Genomic DNA, 13,040 nt, shown 5'->3' on the forward strand with positions numbered 1-13,040 from the left:
CAGGACTTCCTCGTTCAAACAAACATCTAGCAACATCTAAAAACCAAAAACATTTTCTATGCAAGCTAACATCACTGTGTGGCTGTACCTGTTTCGAGTTAGTAGGTACTGTACTGTTAAAAATGCCATGAAATAGCTTTTAATTCAAATTCCGGTAGTTGTAGCATGGCCAAAAGCAAAGCAAAAGTAGGACAAATCCAAATCCAGAGTCCTCTATCTATCTCTATGGTTCAGACTGTCTCCATTAAATTAATGACTCGCAAAGATTTTGCAAGGCTGTGTGAAGAGCTGTTGAGCTGAAGTCAGCTGTTCTACAACACAAAATTATTAAACGGTCTAGTTTTGTCTCGTCTCTCCTTACGTCAGCTCTACACCACAGGGCTGTTGAGTTATGAAACTGATCTATATGTATGTGATAGATCTGCACAGGGATGTAGAGTTATGAAACTGATCTATATGTATGTGATAGATCTGCACAGGGATGTAGAGTTATGAAACTGATCTATATGTATGTGATAGATCTGCACAGGGATGTAGAGTTATGAAACTGATCTATATGTATGTGATAGATCTGCACAGGGATGTAGAGTTATGAAACTGATCTATATGTATGTGATAGATCTGCACAGGGATGTTGAGTTATGAAACTGATCTATATGTATGTGATAGATCTGCACAGGGATGTAGAGTTATGAAACTGATCTATATGTATGTGATAGATCTGCACAGGGATGATCTGAGTTATGAAACTGATTATGAAATGTATGTGATAGATCTGCACAGGGAGAGTTATGAAACTGATCTAGTGAGTTATGTATCTATATGTATGATAGATCTGCACAGGGATGTTGAGTTATGAAACTGATCTATATGTATGTGATAGATCTGCACAGGGATGTTGAGTTATGAAACTGATCTATATGTATGTGATAGATCTGCACAGGGCTGTTGAGTTATGAAACTGATCTATATGTATGTGATAGATCTGCACAGGGATGTAGAGTTATGAAACTGATCTAGTTGTATGTGATAGATCAGCACAGGGATGTTGAGTTATGAAACTGATCTATATGTATGTGATAGATCTGCACAGGGATGTTGAGTTATGAAACTGATCTATATGTATGTGATAGATCTGCACAGGGCTGTTGAGTTATGAAACTGATCAGGGATGTTGAGTTATACTGATCTATGTATGTGATAGATCTGCACAGGGATGTAGAGTTATGAAACTGATCTAGTTGTATGTGATAGATCAGCACAGGGATGTTGAGTTATGAAACTGATCTATATGTATGTGATAGGGATCTGCACATGTGATAGATCTGCACAGGGTGTTGAGTTATGAAACTGATCTATATGTATGTGATAGATCTGCACAGGGCTGTTGAGTTATGAAACTGATCTATATGTATGTGATAGATCAGCACAGGGATGTTGAGTTATGAAACTGATCTATATGTATGTGATAGATCTGCACAGGGAACTGAGTTATGAAACTGATCTATATGTATGTGATAGATCTGCACAGGGATGTTGAGTTATGAAACTGATCTATATGTATGTGATAGATCTGCACAGGGATGTTGAGTTATGAAACTGATCTATATGTATGTGATAGATCTGCACAGGGATGTAGAGTTATGAAACTGATCTATATGTATGTGATAGATCTGCACAGGGATGTAGAGTTATGAAACTGATCTATATGTATGTGATAGATCTGCACAGGGATGTAGAGTTATGAAACTGATCTAGTTGTATGTGATAGATCAGCACAGGGATGTTGAGTTATGCAACTGATCTATATGTATGTGATAGATCTGCACAGGGATGTTGAGTTATGAAACTGATCTATATGTATGTGATAGATCTGCACAGGGCTGTTGAGTTATGAAACTGATCTATATGTATGTGATAGATCTGCACAGGGATGTAGAGTTATGAAACTGATCTATATGTATGTGATAGATCTGCACAGGGCTGTTGAGTTATGAAACTGATCTATATGTATGTGATAGATCTGCACAGGGATGTTGAGTTACGAAACTGATCTATATGTATGTGATAGATCTGCACAGGGCTGTTGAGTTATGAAACTAATCTATATGTATGTGATAGATCTGCACAGGGATGTTGAGTTATGAAACTGATCTATATGTATGTTATAGATCAGCACAGGGATGTTGAGTTATGAAACTGATCTAGATATATTTGGTAAATCAGCACAGGGATGTTGAGTTATGAAACTGATCTATATGTATGTGATAGATCTGCACAGGGCTGTTGAGTTATGAAACTGATCTATATGTATGTGATAGATCAGCACAGGGATGTTGAGTTATGAAACTGATCTATATGTATGTGATAGATCAGCACAGGGATGTTGAGTTATGAAACTGAACTAGACGTATTTGGTAGATCAGCACAGGGATGTTGAGTTATGAAACTGAACTAGACGTATTTGGTAGATCAGCACAGGGATGTTGAGTTATGAAACTGAACTAGACGTATTTGGTAGATTTGCACAAGACTGTTGAGTTATGAAACTGATCTAGATGTATGTGATAGATCTGCACAGGGCTGTTGAGTTATGAAACTGATCTATATGTATGTGATAGATCAGCACAGGGATGTTGAGTTATGAAACTGATCTAGATGTATGTGATAGATCAGCACAGGGCTGTTGAGTTATGAAACTGATCTATATGTATGTGATAGATCTGCACAGGGATGTTGAGTTATGAAACTGATCTATATGTATGTGATAGATCTGCACAGGGCTGTTGAGTTATGAAACTGATCTATATGTATTTGTAGATCAGCACAGGGATGTTGAGTTATGAAACTGAACTAGACGTATTTGGTAGATCAGCACAGGGATGTTGAGTTATGAAACTGAACTAGACGTATTTGGTAGATCAGCACAGGGATGTTGAGTTATGAAACTGAACTAGACGTATTTGGTAGATCTGCACAGGGCTGTTGAGTTATGAAACTGATCTAGATGTATGTGATAGATCTGCACAGGGCTGTTGAGTTATGAAACTGATCTATATGTATGTGATAGATCAGCACAGGGATGTTGAGTTATGAAACTGATCTCGATGTATGTGATAGATCAGCACAGGGCTGTTGAGTTATGAAACTGATCTATATGTATGTGATAGATCTGCACAGGGATGTTGAGTTATGAAACTGATCTAGATGTATGTGATAGATCTGCACAGGGCTGTTGAGTTATGAAACTGATCTATATGTATGTGATAGGGCTGTTGAGTTATGAAACTGATCGAGATGTATTTTTGTATTAGTGCTAGGCTGGAACAAAGATCTTCACACAATTTGGCCACAGAAGTGCCTATCCAGTAGAGTTCAGCTGTAGGGTTTGAGTTATCAACCCTGAGTTAGGGTTCTGTTCCGCCTCCTGTTAACATTAGAGTGTTATACCCTGACCGTGATGATTATTTGAATCTGGTGAGTTAGTACCGGGCTGGAACAAACACCTGCACACCAGACGTGCCTGAACTTAAGAAGATCTTAGAGTTAGAAAAGGTAAGACAAATGTATGAACTCACTACTGTAAGTCACTCTGGATAAGAGCGTCTGCTAAATGACTCAAATATAAATGTATGTATAGCTTGACGAGATGAGTTCTCTGGGCCCTTGGCTTTTGACCCTGTGGGAAGCAATGATTACGCCCAGCGGCATCAAATCTGTTATGCCTCATTGGGACACACAGCTGCAGGAGGAGAGAAAACCCGGGAAGCCCTCCTAGGCTGCCCAGGCACTCAAACAAAGCCTCCTTTATCTCCATGTTGTCTCCTCACTCAAGCTGAACCATCATGAAGCAGTACAACCTCTCTTCAGTCACTGTGCCCACACGCGGCGCCAGCTCAACAGAGGATTCTGTTTCAGAACTCAAGCTGAACAATCTTGAAGCAGTACAGTCTCTTTTCAGTCTCTGTGCCCACACGCGGCGCCAGCTCTACAGAGGATTCTGTTTCAGAATGGAGCGCAGTGCCAAATCGCACGCCAGAGGTGTTGGCCTCTCTGTGTGTGTATGTCTGTGTGGGTCTGTGTGTGTGTTTGTGTCGAGGGGAGGGGGAATTTATTATTGTGTATTCTTGTTTGGGTGCCTGTGTCTGCCTTGCACAGAGTGCAAGTGTGTGTCCGTGTGTGTGTGTGTCCGTGTGTCCGTCCGTGTGTGTGTGTGTCCGTGTCTTTCTCTGCTGCTTGAACACTCGGTCACTGTCCTGCAGGAATCACTTAGGTTGAGAATTCCATGGCAGAGGGCCAGAGCTTATAGTTTGGGGGCCTCTGCTTTGAACCTCAGAAACACACACACACACACACACACACACACACACACACACACACACACACACACACACACACACACACACACACACACACACACACACACACACACACACACACACAGAGTGCATTTATGGGCCTAGAGTAACATTCTGTTGATGCTCTGTTTGTACATTCTGTTTCTTAGAGTGCAGCAAGTACCATTAGTGTTCCCTTATCGAAACTTCATGAATCCAGCTTTGACTAAACATAAACACTGTGTACAAAACATTAGAAACACCTGCGCTTTCCATGACACACACTGACCAAGTGAATTCTATGATCCCTTATTGATGTCACCTGTTAAAGCCACTTCAATCAGTGTAGATGAAGGGGAGGAGACAGGTTAAAGAAGGGGTTTTAAGCCTTGAGACAATTCAGACATGGATTGTATACGTGTGCCATTCAGAGGGTGAGTGGGAAAGACAAAATATTTAAGTGCCTTTGAACGGGGTATGATAGTAGGTGCCAGGCGCACCGGTTTTAGTCAAGAACTGCACCGCTACTGGGTTTCTCCGCGCTCAACAGTTTCTTCCTGTGTGAATCAATGGGCCACCACCCAAAGGACATCCAGTCAACTTGACACAACCATGGGAAGCATTGGAGTCAACATGGGCCAGCATCCCTGTGGAATGCTTTCAACACCTTGTAGAGTCCATGGCTGACAGATTGAAGCTGTTCTGAGGGCAAAAGGGGGTGCAACCAAATATTAGGAAATGTGTAATGTTTTGTACATTCAGTGTGTCAGCCTTTGACATTTTGTTTGCTCTGTCTATGCTTTGAGTTTCTGTGTGTGTGTGTGTGTGTTTATGTGTACCTGCTCCCTGTGCATTCTGGTACACACTCCTGTGGTGTAGACAGGTGGAGTTCTGTCCTCCACACACCATACAGGCATCCTCCTGCTGGTCCGAGCCCAGGATCAGGTCACAGCCCGGTGTCTGCACAAGACAGACAACATTCAGGCAACGTTCAGACAACGCACAGGCAACGTTCAGACAACACAGAAAAAGACAACACAGAGACAATTAACATAAAACCAGACACACAACAGACAAAGCAAAAACAAATCAAGGTTGAAAACCAAATACCCCAAGATACCACCTGAAAAAGAGCACCAGTAACTGTTGATGTCATTGTTAAACGTAGACCCAGTGAAATGCCACAAGCAGCACCGCAGATATTGAGATGAGTGAGATGCAAGACTTCACTCTCACATAGTCACACACAGCATCTGCACATGTGCACGGGTTCGCTTTACGTTGTTACAACGTGGGACCCACGGAACCAAAATGGCTGAGAATTTGTGCCTCGCGCTTCAACGCTCTTAGTTGTTGCGGAAAATGACCCACGCTGCTGTTTACTTTCTGTGTTTATGTCATATCGCTGGGTCTACCTTTAAGGGACGATCACTCCGGGTACCTGATTAGACTCTTTTACTATGCCTCAGACACACAGCTTTATGACTGGTTTTTCATCATGACACATTCACACCACGTCCGGGAGTTCAGAGTTGGTAACCCTTTGTCAGAAAAGAGCCTATGGAAAAGTCTAGTTGTTTTCTCCTTTCTCAGTAAAAGTGGGACTGACCTCTGACCCCGGCTTGGGCAGGCTGACCCCCAATATATCAGTCCAGGCGTAAAGTTCAGGGGTGATGATTGGCGGGTCAAATGTCCCATAAGAAGTCAGGGGTGTGTCATGTAAACAGAGAGCCCTTCCCCCTATGGCAGAATTGCAGTAATCGTAAAGCAATTCTAGTTGAGGGGTGCAGATTTTCTACAATACCACAGAACTCAGAAGGCTTCAGAATCATTCTGAACAGGAAGTAGGGCATGTAGATAATACCACACCAACATTTCCTAGAAGATGGTGACCTAGCGATGGAGGTAAGTTGAAGATGTGGATGTCTTTTTCCATTACATAAAAGGACAAGGGGCACAGCACTAATTAACTATGTCCATGTAGTCAGATGTTGCTCTATGGTGAACATCCCCACTGTCTCTGTTGAAGAATGTTCCACTCTCCTTCCACACTGTCTCTGTTGAAGAATGTTCCACTCTCCTTCCACACTGTCTCTGTTGAAGAATGTTCCACTCTCCTTCCACACTGTCTCTGTTGAAGAATGTTCCACTCTCCTTCCACACTGTCTCTGTTGAAGAATGTTCCACTCTCCTTCCACACTGTCTCTGTTGAAGCATGTTCCACTCTCCTTCCACACTGTCTCTGTTGAAGAATGAACTCCTTCCACACTGTCTCTGTTGAATGTTCCACTCTCCTTCCACACTGTCTCTGTTGAAGAATGTTCCACTCTCCTTCCACACTGTCTCTGTTGAAGAATGTTCCACTCTCCTTCCACACTGTCTCTGTTGAAGAATGTTCCACTCTCCTTCCACACTGTCTCTGTTGAAGAATGTTCCACTCTCCTTCCACACTGTCTCTGTTGAAGAATGTTCCACTCTCCTTCCACACTGTCTCTGTTGAAGAATGTTCCACTCTCCTTCCACACTGTCTCTGTTGAAGAATGTTCCACTCTCCTTCCACACTGTCTCTGTTGAAGCATGTTCTTCTGCTGTGCTCTAAGGGTTATATGTGGTTAGGCAGCAGTAGTCTCACACTATGACCAGCTAACTCTAACCATTCTATAGAGAGGCCAGTGCTGTCCGGATGCTTGGAAAGACACCAGTGGCCCCAATGTACCTTCTGTGACAGAGTTTACACACAGATATGCACTCACACACACGGGAAAGTGCATGTACACATAAACCTGCCCTATTTTGCATAGTATTTGAAAGTATTTACTTGGATATACCATAACGGCACAAAGAGGGACTGGTGACAAGGGAAGCTGGTGAGTGATGGAGGAGAGACGAGGAGAGAAGAGAAGAAAAGAGGGGAGACATGGAGAGACGAGACAAGGAGAGGAGAGAATAGGAGAGACATAAAGAGGAGAGACGCGGAGAGGAGAGACATGAAGAGGAGAGGAGAGACAAGGAGAGATGGAGTTACGATGAGAGGAGAGACGTGGAGAGACGATGAGAGGAGAGACGTGGAGAGGAGAGAATAGGAGAGACGTGGAAAGAAGCGGAGAGGAGAGAAGAAAAGAAAAAGAGAGACGAGGAGAGAAGATGAGAGGAGAGACGTGGAGAGGAGAGAATAGGAGAAACGTGGAAAGAAGCGGAGAGGAGAGATGTGGAGAGACGATGAGAGGAGAGACGTGGAGAGACGATGAGAAGAGAGACGTGGAAAGAAGCGGAGGGGAGAGACGTGGAGAGACGATGAGAGGAGAGACGTGGAGAGACGATGAGAGGAGAGACATGGAGAGACGATGAGAGGAGAGATGTGGAGAGACGATGAGAGGAGAGACGTGGAGAGACGATGAGAGGAGAGAATAGGAGAGACGATGAGAGGAGAGACGTGGAGAGACGATGAGAGGAGAGACGTGGAGAGACGATGAGATGAGAGACGTGGAGAGACGATGAGAGGAGAGACGAGGAGAGGAGAGACGTGGAGAGACGATGAGAGGAGAGACGTGGAGAGACAATGAGAGGAGAGACGTGGAGAGACGATGAGAGGAGAGACGTGGAGAGACGATGAGAGGAGAGACGTGGAGAGACGATGAGAGGAGAGACGATGAGAGGAGAGACGTGGAGAGGAGAGACGTGGAGAGATGAGGAGAGGAGAGACGTGGAGAGACGAGGAGAGGAGAGACGTGGAGAGACGATGAGAGGAGAGACGTGGAGAGACGAGGAGAGGAGAGACGTGGAGAGACGAGGAGAGGAGAGACGTGGAGAGACGATGAGAGGAGAGACGTGGAGAGGAGAGACGTGGAGAGATGAGGAGAGGAGAGACGTGGAGAGACGATGAGAGGAGAGACGTGGAGAGACGATGAGAGGAGAGACGATGAGAGAGAGACGTGGAGAGACGATGAGAGGAGAGATGAGGAGAGACGATGAGAGGAGAGACGTGGAGAGACGATGAGAGGAGAGATGTGGAGAGACGATGAGAGGAGAGACGTGGAGAGATGATGAGCGGAGAGACGTGGAGAGGAGAGACGTGGAGAGACGATGAGAGGAGAGACGTGGAGAGGAGAGACGTGGAGAGATGAGGAGAGGAGAGACGTGGAGAGACGAGGAGAGGAGAGACGTGGAGAGACGATGAGAGGAGAGACGTGGAGAGACGATGAGAGGAGAGACGTGGAGAGACGAGGAGAGGAGAGACGTGGAGAGACGAGGAGAGGAGAGACGTGGAGAGACGATGAGAGGAGAGACGTGGAGAGACGAGGAGAGACGTGGAGAGACGAGGAGAGGAGAGACGTGGAGAGACGAGGAGAGGAGAGACGTGGAGAGACGATGAGAGGAGAGAATAGGAGAGAGATGAGAGGAGAGACGTGGAGAGACGATGACAAGAGAGAATAGGAGAGACGATGAGAGGAGAGACATGGAGAGACGATGAGAGGAGAGACGTGGAGAGACGAGGAGAGGAGAGACGTGGAGAGACGAGGAGAGACGTAGAGAGACGATGAGAGGAGAGAATAGGAGAGATGATGAGAGGAGAGACGTGGAGAGATGATGAGAGGAGAGACGTGGGAGAGACGATGAGAGGAGAGACGTGGAGAGAGAGAGACGTGGAGAGATGAGGAGAGACGAGAGAGACGATGAGAGGAGAGAATAGGAGAGACGATGAGAGGAGAGACATGGAGAGACGATGAGAGGAGAGACGTGGAGAGACGATGAGAGGAGAGACGTGGAGAGACGATGAGAGGAGAGACGTGGAGAGGAGAGACGTGGAGAGATGAGGAGAGACGTAGAGAGACGATGAGAGGAGAGAATAGGAGAGACGATGAGAGGAGAGACATGGAGAGACGATGAGAGGAGAGACGTGGAGAGACGATGAGAGGAGAGACGTGGAGAGACGATGAGAGGAGAGACGTGGAGAGGAGAGACGTGGAGAGATGAGGAGAGGAGAGACGTAGAGAGACGATGAGAGGAGAGAATAGGAGAGACGATGAGAGGAGAGACGTGGAGAGACGATGAGAGGAGAGACGTGGAGAGACGATGAGAGGAGAGAATAGGAGAGAATAGGAGAGACGAGGAGAGGAGAGAATAGGAGAGATGAGGAGAGACGAGGAGGAGAGGAGAGACGAGGAGAGGAGAGACGAGGAGAGGAGAGACGAGGAGAGACGATGAGAGGAGAGACGTGGAGAGGAGTGACAAGGAGAGACAATGAGAGGAGAGACGATGAGAAGAGAGACGAGGAGAAGAGAGACGAGGAGAGAAATACCAACCCTACAAAGCACTTTGAAGCCTGGTGAAAAGCATCATACCATCATATACATTGAAACACTCAGAGAGAAGCTTTTTTACATTTGAAATGTAACCTTTATTTAACCAGGCTAGTCAGTTAAGAACAAATTCTTATTTACAATGACTGCCTACCGGGAACAGTAGGTTAACTGCCTTGTTCAGGGGCAGAGCGACATATTTTTACCTTGTCAGTTTGGGGATTCGATCCAACAACGGTTACTGGCCCAACACTCTAACCACTCGGCTAGCTGCTGCCCCAGATTCAAGTGGGCCTCTGTGTGTGTGTGTGTGTGTGTGTGTGTGTGTGCGTGCGTGGGGTCAGGGGTCAATTGCTTGCTACACACCAGTCAGATTACAATCTGTATGTTCCTCCTGCAGTGCAGAGAAAACCAATCAAGTGGGAGGTTCTAGAGTAGAGACCAGCAATCTAGGAAACATATAATTATCTACCCCTCACACACACACAGTGAATCTGTGTACGCAACAGTATATCAATCAAACACAACAAGCTACCTGAGTGCGAGGCACTCTTTACTGTATACATGAATACGCCCACACACACACACACACACACACACACACACACACACACACACCACACACACACACACACACACACACACACACACACACACACACACACACACACACACACACACACACACATACACATTTAGTCCAGGCAGCTATGTGTAGTGTGGGCCTGAACTCAATCTGTGTCACGCCGCCTTCCAGACCAGCTGGACTCTGCATCTGCTTCCTGTCCTAGACCACGCCCCCTGGGACCTCAGACAGTTTAGGGCCACTGCTGACCTCACGCCCCATAAATCCCCTCATACACATCAACTCACACAAAGACATACAAGCACACACACAGACAAAGACCAAAATGCTAATGTTCACACTCCTACATTTCTCTGCACACACACACACACATTTTGATTTTGGGATTTGATGGAGGACCATAATGTACTAATGACCAAAGCCTCAACCTCTGGGGAGAGAATTGATTTTCCAATCATCTCCATCTCCTGGAGTGTGTGGGGGATGGGAGAACCCTATTACTGAGGTGTGTGTGTATGGGATGGGAGAACCCTACTACTGAGGTGTGTGTAGTGGATGGGAGAACCCTACTACTGAGGTGTGTGTGTGGGGGATGGGAGAACCCTATTACTGAGGTGTGTGTGTGGGATGGGAGAACCTTATTATTGAGTGTGTGTGTGTGTGTGTGAGAGTGTGTGTCCCTGAAAGGGCCCCTCGTGCATCCCTTGTTGCATTGTTCCACATACACAGAGCAACAACATGTTTGTGTCCGTGTGTGTCCGTGTGTGTGTGTGTGTGTGTGTGTGTGTGTGTGTGTGTATGTGTGTATGTGTGTGTGTGTGTGTGTGTCCGTGTGTGTCTTTCTCTGCTGCTTGAACACTCGGTCACTGTCCTGCAGGAATCACTTAGGTTGAGAATTTTGTTGCGGAGGGCCAGAGCTTATAGTTTGGGGGCCTCTGCTTTGACCCTCAGAACACACACATACACACAGAGTGCATTTATGGGCCTAGAGTAACATTCTGTTGACGGAATGTTTGTACATACTGTTTCTTAGTGTGCAGCAAGTACCATTAGTGTTCCCTCATCGAAACTTCATGAATCCAGCTTTGACTAAACATAAATTAGTTATAAAAGAAAAAGCCACAAGGAATGTCAGCCCTTGACATTTATTTTGCTCCGTCTATCCTTTAGAGGCTGTGTTTGTGTGCGAGCGTGTGTGTGTGTGTGTGCTCTGACAAGTGCACTCTGGTCTTAACGCACAGGATGAGTAAACTACTCCTAAGGGAACCAGAGGAAATGGTCAACACAGTCCCACTACTGCCCAGACAGAGACAGTCACAAGACTGCCCAGACAGAGACAGTCCCAAGACTGCCCAGACAGAGACAGTCCCAAGACTGCCCAGACAGAGACAGTCCCAAGACTGCCCAGACAGAGACAGTCCCAAGACTGCCCAGACAGAGACAGTCCCAAGACTGCCCAGACAGAGACAGTCCCAAGACTGCCCAGACAGAGACAGTCCCAAGACTGCCCAGACAGAGTCCCAAATACTGCCCAGACAGAGACAGTCCCAATGCTGCCCAGACAGAGACAGTCCCAATACTGCCCAGACAGAGACAGTCCCAATACTGCCCAGACAGAGACAGTCCCACTACTGCCCAGACAGAGACAGTCCAAATTACTGCCCAGACAGAGACAGTCCAAATTACTGCCCAGACAGAGACAGTCCCAATACTGCCCAGACAGAGACAGTCCCAATACTGCCCAGACAGAGACAGTCCCACTACTGCCCAGACAGAGACAGTCCCAAGACTGCCCAGACAGAGACAGTCCAAATTACTGTCCAGACAGAGACAGTCCCACTACTGCCCAGACAGAGACAGTCCCAATACTGCCCAGACAGAGACAGTCCAAATTACTGTCCAGACAGAGACAGTCCCACTACTGCCCAGACAGAGACAGTCCCAATTACTGCCCAGACAGAGACAGTCCCAATACTGCCCAGACAGAGACAGTCCCAATACTGCCCAGACAGAGACAGTCCAAATTACTGTCCAGACAGAGACAGTCCCACTACTGCCCAGACAGAGACAGTCCCAATACTGCCCAGACAGAGACAGTCCAAATTACTGTCCAGACAGAGACAGTCCCAATACTGCCCAGACAGAGACAGTCCCAATACTGCCCAGACAGAGACAGTCCCACTACTGCCCAGACAGAGACAGCCCCACTACTGCCCAGACAGAGACAGTCCCACTACTGCCCAGACAGAGACAGTCCCACTACTGCCCAGACAGAGACAGTCCAAATTACTGTCCAGACAGAGACAGTCCCAATACTGCCCAGACAGAGACAGTCCCAAGACTGCCCAGACAGAGACAGTCCCAATACTGCCCAGACAGAGACAGTCCCAATACTGCCCAGACAGAGACAGTCCCAAATTACTGTCCAGACAGAGACAGTCCCACTACTGCCCAGACAGAGACAGTCCAAATTACTGTCCAGACAGAGACAGTCCCAATACTGTCCAGACACAGACAGTCCCAATACTGTCCAGACACAGACAGTCCCAATACTGTCCAGACAGAGACAGTCCCAAGACTGCCCAGACAGAGACAGTCCCAAGACTGCCCAGACAGAGACAGTCCCAATACTGTCCAGACAGAGACAGTCCCAATACTGTCCAGACAGAGACAGTCCCAAGACTGCCCAGACAGAGACAGTCCCAATACTGCCCAGACAGAGACAGTCCCAACACTGCCCAGACAGAGACAGTCCAAATTACTGTCCAGACAGAGACAGTCCAAATTACTGCCCAGACAGAGACAGTCCCAATTACT

General features: G+C 46.5%; 1 protein-coding gene across 1 annotated transcript in view; it reads right to left on the bottom strand.

The window, feature by feature from the left end:
- Positions 1-13,040, bottom strand: part of adamtsl5 (ADAMTS like 5) — a 70,613-nt gene that overhangs the window by 18,549 nt on the left and 39,024 nt on the right. The window contains exon 7 of the mRNA XM_042318615.1: positions 5,177-5,297. Coding sequence (XP_042174549.1) covers positions 5,177-5,297 — 121 coding nt within the window. The remainder of the gene's footprint in view (positions 1-5,176; positions 5,298-13,040) is intronic.

This window comes from Oncorhynchus tshawytscha, unplaced genomic scaffold (genome assembly GCF_018296145.1).
Source record: "Oncorhynchus tshawytscha isolate Ot180627B unplaced genomic scaffold, Otsh_v2.0 Un_scaffold_530_pilon_pilon, whole genome shotgun sequence".
Lineage (NCBI taxonomy): Eukaryota > Metazoa > Chordata > Actinopteri > Salmoniformes > Salmonidae > Oncorhynchus > Oncorhynchus tshawytscha.